Genomic DNA, 8,179 nt, shown 5'->3' with positions numbered 1-8,179 from the left:
TCCTTCACCATCTCCTGGAGCTTGCTCAGACTCATGTCCATTGAGTCAGTGATGCCATCAATCATCTCATCCTCTGTCGTCCCCTTCTCCTCCTGCCCTCAATCTTGCCCAGCATCAAGGACTTTTCCAGTGAGTCAGCTCTTCACATCAGGTGGCCAAAGGATCGGAACTTCAGCTTCAACATCAGTTCTTCCAATGAGTATTCAGGGTTGATTTCCTTTAGGACTGACTGGTTTGATCTCCTTGTAGTCCAAGGGACTCTCAAGAGTCTTCTCCAGCACCGCAGTTCGAAAGTATCATGTTTTTTGGTACTCAGCCTTCTTTATGGTCCAACTCTCACATCCGTACACAACTACTGGAAAAACCATAGCTTTGACTATACTGACCTTTGTTGGCAGAGTGATGGCTCTGCTTTTTAATACACTAAGTGTGTCATAGCTTTCCTTCTAAGGATCAAGTGTCTTTAATTTCATGGCTGCAGTCACCATCCACAGTGATTTTGGAGCCCAAGAAAATAAAGTCTGTCACTGTTTCCATTTCCCCCCTCTTCTATTTGCTTCATTTGGGTGGGTAGAGACTTGGGGGAAACTGCCCAAGCAAGGAAATCCCCAAGTTCAGTTCAGTTCAGTCTCTCAGTTGTGTCCAACTCTTTGAGACCCCATGAACTACAGCACACCAGGCTTCCCTGTCCATCACCAACTCCTGGAGCTTTCTCAAACTCATGTCCATCGAGTCAGTGATGCCATCTAACCATCTTATCCTCTGTCATCCCTTTGGATCCGTTCTCTAATCTGGGCCACCCAAGCAGAGCAGTCCTGAGAGGGCTGGTCGATTGCCTCTGCTCTGTCTTGCCCTTCACTGCTTCCACACTCTCTTCACTGCAAATCCAAATCCAGGAGATTCCCATGAGTTCAGAAAGCCGGTGGAATGATAGCTGCACGTGAATGTTGTGCTTAACAGAATCTTAGTCGTCTGGGAATTGGCAGGAATTGAGTGAGCAAGGTGTAACAGTGAGTCAGATGGGCATTTGGCTCAGGAGATAGGAGCAGTGGGTAAGGGCTTGTTGAACAGGTGTGCTTTCTGCGCAGGCCAGCAGCTGATGCTCTTGTGTCGGGGTGGCAGCTGAAGTTCTGCTTTGCACACAACCTAAGTGTCCTGAAAAAGGTGAAGCCTCCAACACGGGACCTGGGGCTGTCCACACCCTCAACCAGCTTCTGAGGCCAAGGAGCGCTTCTGGGTTGGGCTCGGGGTAGGGGATCTGGGTGGACAGGGTGGGGAGCTGGGAAGGGTGGGAGAACCTCCCCTGGAGGACTTTCTGGAGTGTAGAAAGGGCACTCCCTGCTTAAGTAGTGCTTTTCAACAGGCTAGCTGTGTCCCTGGATCCAGACCAAGCAGGGCGGTTCATTGAACACACACTTCCAAGAAGTTGCACAAACTATGCAATTTGATTTTAAAAACTTAGAATTAGGCCTCTTGAGATCCACGTGTAAATTTTTGCAAATAAGCACCAGAGCCACATGACCTGGCCCAGCTGCCTCGCTCTGGACAGTGGCCCCTGCCCCTGCTGCCCCTGTGTGTAGCCCTGTCTTTGGCTCTGGGACTCTAGACTGTAATGTTGGCAAAATGTGAGTGGTGGAGTGAAGGACTGTTCCCACAGCCACGACAAAAAGAATTCTTTTAGAGCCTTGGCATGCTGTTCCTAAAAACTTTCTATTCACATGAGGTTCCAGAGGCCTTAGAAATTTTACTTATTTATTTGACTTATTTTAGGCTGTGCTGGGACTTCATTGCTGCACTTGGGCTTTCTCTGATTGCGGTGGCTCTTCTTGTTGCAGAACACGGGTTCTAGAACTGGGCTCAGTAGTTGTGGTGCAGGGGCTAAGTTGCCCCACTGCATGTGGGATCTTCCTGGACCAGAGATTGAACCTGTGTCCCCTGGATTGGCAGGCAGATTCTTAACCACTGGACCACCAGGGAAGTCCCAGAGGCCTCATAAACTCTCTTCTTAGAATTAAGAGGTTAGGAGATTTGCCAGAACCCAACTCCTGGGATGGTGATTGAAGAGAAGGCTCTTTGTTGTTGCTAGAATTCGGGCAAGTCTCCCCCAAGCCTGGTTTAAGATCTGGGCTCCCTTTTCCTGCAAAGGTGAGTAGGTAGGTATGGACCCACCTGCCTGTGTTCAGTGTAGACACTAAACGTGATGGGATCTTCTGGCCCAAGGCAGAGAGAGAAGACTTTCTCTCTCTCTCACACACACACAGGTCAACATTGAATCCAATGCAGCTCCTCTATGATGTGGTTTATTTGATTGGAGGTAGGGAGTTTAGAGTGATGGTAGAATTAGAAAAGCAAGAGAATAAAAAAATTAACATAAAATAGCTTTGAAGGGTATTTTCTCTGACTATATGAATAATTCATACTTATTAAAAATGCAAATAATGCAGGAATGGTATAAGGCCACCGCATAGTGATAACGTGTATTAGCGTTCTGGTAACTATACTTTCATGTATCTTTTTATGGACACACATAGCATAATTTTACATAAAAGGAATTCTATGAAATTGCATCATATATTCTATTTTTTTCATCTCCACTTTAGAAAGTTCTATTTTTCGTTGCTGTTCTTGCTCCACTATTCTGTCCACCCGTGGGCACTTGCCTTCCCCTCCCACCACTGTCACCTCCCATACTCAAGGTCACTGGTGTTGGCAGCCTGGTGGGCATCTTCCATATATTTCTTCATGGTCATGTAATCACATACAAACACAAATACTCCTTAAGGGAGTGTCTTGGATTTGGTTTGCAGTTTTTCTGCACCTTGCTTTTCCTGCTGAGTAACAGCTCAAGGAAGCCCCTCTCAGTTCATCTGTGCAGATCCAGCTCCGGGTGGCGTCAAAAGCCGTGAATTGAATCCATCACTGCTTGTGCAGCCATTTTCTTACTGATAAGCATTCACTGTGTTTTCAGTTTTTTTTTGCCATCTCAGACAGTGCTTGGACATCTAGTCTTACCTAGTGGTGCCTTTATTTCAAGAAGCTAGAGCCCCAGAAGGAGGATTGCTGGGTGAAGGGAGTGTTTGTTTTCATTAGCAGTAGACATTATCAGATTGCTTTCCAAAGGCTGTGTCAGTTCATGTTTTCACCAGTAGTGGGTGGGGGTTCCTTTTTCTCTGCTTTCCCAACGGCAGTTTACTTATCATATTTAAATTTCTTTTTCAGTTTGATAGGTGTCAAATAATACCTCACTGTTACATTCATTTGCATTCCTTTGCTTATCAGTGAGGTTGAAAAACTTTTTTAATGCTATTGACCTGTTGGCTATTTTGTCTTCATTTTTTTTTTTTTAATGAATGCTTTCACCAAAAAAAAATTATTTATCTATTTAATTTTGGCTTTGCTGGGTCTTTGTTGCTGCGTGGGCTTTTCTCTAGTTGTGATGTGCAGCCTTCTCACTGAAGTGACCTCTTGTTGTGGATCATGGGTTCTAGAGCACAGGCTTAGTTGCTCCCTGGCATGTTGGGATCCTTCCAGATCAGAGATCGAACCTGTATCTCCTGCATTGCAGGTGGATTTTTTTTACTACTGAACCACCAGGGAAGCCCCTGTTGGCTATTTCTGCAAAGAAGTATTGCATGGAAGTTTGACCTTTAATTTTCGGGTTTTGTAGGGTTGGAAAAAAACTGGTGTGTGACCTCACCCAGACCTTTCTTCCCTGTGTGCTAGAGGCTTGATCAGATAGGAGCATGCGATGGTGTTTGTGTTGCAGCAGATCAACAAGGGAGACTGGGGTCAATGCCTGGACTGGACTCGACATCAGGGGGTCGGGAATAATGTGGCTCTAGTCCTCAAGGGTCTGCTGCACAATAGTCAACAGGTTTGATGAGTTCAGCAGCTGTAGGCAGGTTGCTGAAAGTCACGTTGGCGCAAGTATCTGTTCCAGGTAATCAGTCCTTTTGCAGTCAGCTGGACTCTAGCCAGTTGCTTGGTATAGGAGGAAAGGGTGTGGGGAAAGAAACAGAATTAAAGCCCCTAGGAGTGGGGGGAGACAAGGGCTAAGCAGTGCTGGGGCCTTGGCAAGCACACTCCTGTTACAGCAAGCAAGTCCTATACTGGGCAGGGTGGCTGAGGAAGGATCCTTGTTGTACACACCATGTCCCCAAAGAAAGAACAGGAAAGACATCAGAGCTGCACCACACAGTTATTTCTGGACTTCCTTTAGAAACCAAACCCAGGGAAGCAAAACTAAGTCCAGGTTGCAGCAGCTGATGTGGCTGGGGCTGCTAATGTGCTTCATGTCCCTGGTGAGAATTGCTTAGGAGGGCATGAGCTTCTGTTCTCCACTCAAACCAATCTGGGCAGGTCTTAGCAGCTCTGGCTGTGCAGGGGTGGAGAGGACAGAGGTGGTGGAAATGACGCAGAAGCAGGAATCACTGGAAATTTCCTTTGCTCATGGCAAGGAAAGGAACATGAGGAAAGGAAAACATTTCATGCCTACCCATTTGAGAGGCCACATTTCTGTAGCTAAAGTAAATTATTAATTAGGTTACATTTCCCTTCAAAATCATTTTTTGGCTAATCGTGTTTCAAACCGAGAAGATCTCATCATTAGAAGTGACTGAGTTTATTAGACATTTCATTTACATTTTATGTTTTTCTTCCTTAAGTTGTGGGTTCGCATTTCTTAAACCAGTATTTTACGTGGGGAGCAACTGGGTTTCAGATATTTCTATCTTTTTGTTGATCACTTTTACATACTTCTCTCAGGAAGGCAGCTGGTAAAGAAAATATAAGACTGTCTAAGGCTTTTACTGTGTGAATGGTGAAATTGTATGAACTCAACATAAACTCTCAGCTACTGTTGTCCTTTAACACTACTGCAAGTCAATGTGAACTCAGAGGCTTCTACTAGATCAGATATTTGTTTTGAACAAAGTAAGGCAGCTGTGTTCCAGCCCTTCTTCCTTTTTAACCTAAGCTTAAAGATTTGAAGTTGCTTTTGGATAATCTAGGTACATGTCTCCTTTCTATGGAGCTTGTCATTTTTTTTTTTTAATAGGATTTTCTGTATGCTGATGATACAGTTTTTTCTTTTTTTAACTTTGGTCATAAGCTAACAGTGGCCTCAATAGGCACTTATTTTAGCCATTGTGTGAAACCTAGTTCTAAAACCAGCATCAGCAGATGTCCTGTAAAATTTAATTGGTTACATTCAATAGCTCCATATAGCAGGTCACTTCCTTTAGTTACTTTGGGCACACTTTGCAAATAACTCATCCTGGAAAATTCATTAGAAAGCTGTTTTATTCAAAGCCTGCTGTTTTGCAGGAGTGTTCCTGAGATTTAAAAAACAAACAAGCAAACAAACAAACTCCTCTGCTGAGCAATTAGTAACTAGTAGTACTGGCTTTGAAATTTATCTAGGCCAAAATGATTCCATTTCTGTATAACATACAGAATGTTCAGAACTTGATTAATCATCGATTCACATGCTGGAATGTATCTAGAATATTTATTTGTTTGTTTTGGCGCCAAATTACTGTATTTGAAGGAATGGTACTAAGAAAAGAATTTAAGTAGATGTTTTGGTACTAGAGTGTTTATTTGTTTCATTTTTAGATGTATGTGTCTGTGTTTAGTTGCTCAGCCATGTTTGACTCTTTGCAACACTATGGACTGTAGCCCACCAGGCTTCTCTGTCTCTGAAATTTTCCAGGCAAGAATACTGGAGTGGGTTGCCATTTCCTTCTCCAGGGGATCTTCCCAACCCAGAGATCCAGTCTGAATCTTCTGCATCTCCTCCATTGCAGGTGAATTCTTTACCATGTTAGACCTGGCCTAACCTTCAGGTCTCTTGTTGGCTCTATATTGGTCAGGGTTGCAGTAGAAGACAGATGACACATTCAGAGGAGGTGATTGAGGATGGTTTAATGAAAAGACTATTTACAGAGGAGGAGTTGGATTAAGAAACCAACATGGATAGTGAAGCACCAGCGTCAGTCAGAAGGGGAAACTTACCGCTTCCGGTCAGGAGGGGCAAGTAGGGTGCCGTTGCGAGAACTTCATAAGAATTGTGAGGGTGAGGGTGCCTCCTGAGGGGGCCTGTGGCCTCAGGTGGAGGGGCAGAAACACTGCCTAACCCAGGTCCAACAAGAAGGGACCTGGGGAATAAGTACCCTGCTAGTGCCTCCTATTGGCCTGAAGTAATAAGAAGCCAGAGGGCAAGGAAAGCCAGGTGGTACATTTCTTAGTGACTGAGCATAGAGTGGAGGAGAGCTGAGTGGGATCTAGAGGGGTAAATGGAGACTTTTCAATACAGCTCACATTCAGGTTGAAGGAAAATGGACATCCAGGCAGGAGAGAGGAACCTGGCTAGACTCTTCAGTTTTCACATCATTGTCAGTGTTGCTGGTGGCCATTGGAGCTCCATGTAGTAGGAGAACCACAGGAAACCCAGCCTCTTCTTACGTGTTCTCCATCTGTTCAGATGCCTCAATGGGAGATAGATTCATGGAAGACTGTTTGCAGCACATTCAAAATCTGGACAGTATGACTTGTTTTCACTGAGTCACATTTCATGTTGAGTTCTCAGCCATCATTGAGTGTGGCTCCAATGACAGTCTACCTGTTGCTGTGTGTACCCTATACTGTGAATTAAAATATGTGCGAAAAATAACTTAGATGTGAGTGTTGGGGATAGTTTGTTTCCCCTTAGGTACCCTTTTTCTTTCTGGACATCGAGAACTGTGTAACTGATTTCTTTTCCAATCTTAATTTCTGGGAAGCTTAGATCCAAATTTTCAAGCCACCTAATTTGGCTTCCTTTGGGATCCTAGAGTTTGTGTATGTGTGTGTGTGTGGACATGTGTGTGTGTATTTCCTTCTCTCAACTTTTACCTTTCATTCAGATTTGAATTTTTTCCTGGATCTAACTTTTATTCTCATTTTTTTGTTGTTGCTATTTTATGTAGTTCTGATAAGCTACCTGAAATAACTTCCTATAAGGTAGAGTATTCTTACACATTTTGAATATGGGTAAAGTCAGTTAATCACTTAGGGAGTCTGGAGGAGAATGGTCTAGATGGAGGTTCCAAATCCTGGGACCTGCCTCATGATGGATGGACATGTGATTGTCCTCAGGGAACTGACCTCTTGAATGCTGGAGTCCCCCAGGGCTCCATCTTTGGTGCAGAGATAATATTTCCTTAAGCATATGTGAGAGTAGGAGAAGGATGTCCCTCACTTTGTCTGCAAGAAGCATTGGGTGGGTGGTTGTGCTTAATTAATGAAGTATTCATACAAGTATCTTGAGAAGTTTAAAATGCTTCCTATTGGTTCATGTGCTCATTTAACATTTATTCCAAGCACTGGGCCAAGGATACAAAAATAGGTAAACTTGTTCATTTATCCTTTCAGTAGATATTTGTTGAACATCTGTTGTGTTAGCCCTGATCCAAATGGTGGGGAGGCAGCTGTGTAAGGAAAAACTGAGATTTTTCCTTCTGTTGTGTTTCCTTTACAACTTCATTTCTGGTCACCAAGTGTGTGGAAGCCCCCTGCCACACACACCTCAAGTAATTCTCTGCAGAAATCAACTGGGTGTCCTACAGTTTAACTCAGTTCTAACACTGCCTGCCTGGAATAGTGAAAAGATCCCACAGGTTCAAAGCTCAGTCCCCCAAGGTGGGGTTCCCTGGTGGCTCAAATGGTAAAGAATCTGCCTGCCAATGCAGGAGATTCAGGAGATGTGGATTCGATCCCTGGGTCGGGACGATCCCCTGGAGAAGGAAATGGCAACCCTCTCCACTATTCTTGCCTGAGAAATACCATGGACAGAGGAGCCTGGCAGGCTACAGTCCATGGAGTTGCAAAGAGTCAGACACGACTTCAGTTCAGTTCAGTCGCTCAGTCGTGTCCGACTCTTTGCGACCCCATGAATTGCAGCACACCAGGCCTCTCTGTCCATCACCAACTCCCGGAGTCTACCCAAACCCATGTCCATCGAGTCAGTGATGCCATCCAACCATCTCATCCTCTGTCGTCCCCTTCTCCTCCCGCCCCCAATCCTACCCAGCATTAGGGTCTTTTCCAATGAGTCAGCCCTTCGCATGAGGTGCCCAAAGTATTGGAGTTTCAGCTTCAACATCAGACCTTCCAATGAACACCTAGGATTGATCTCTTT

The 8,179-nt window shown here is 44.5% G+C and overlaps 1 protein-coding gene across 4 annotated transcripts in view; it reads left to right on the top strand.

Annotated features, from left to right (window-relative positions):
- The window catches only part of CNIH3 (cornichon family AMPA receptor auxiliary protein 3), a 281,577-nt gene that overhangs the window by 180,229 nt on the left and 93,169 nt on the right, over positions 1–8,179 (top strand). The window contains exon 3 of one of the 4 annotated variants that reach the window (XM_081491569.1): positions 5,714–5,807. The exons of the other annotated variants lie outside the window; for them this stretch is intronic. Within the exon in view, the coding sequence (XP_081347695.1) occupies positions 5,714–5,807 (94 nt within the window). The remainder of the gene's footprint in view (positions 1–5,713; positions 5,808–8,179) is intronic. 4 annotated transcript variants of the gene reach the window in all.

This window comes from Giraffa tippelskirchi, chromosome 5 (assembly GCF_054371585.1).
Source record: "Giraffa tippelskirchi isolate mGirTip1 chromosome 5, T2T-mGirTip1v1.2.pri, whole genome shotgun sequence".
NCBI classification, from domain to species: Eukaryota; Metazoa; Chordata; class Mammalia; order Artiodactyla; family Giraffidae; genus Giraffa; species Giraffa tippelskirchi.
This window is presented reverse-complemented; position numbering and strand designations above follow the sequence as displayed.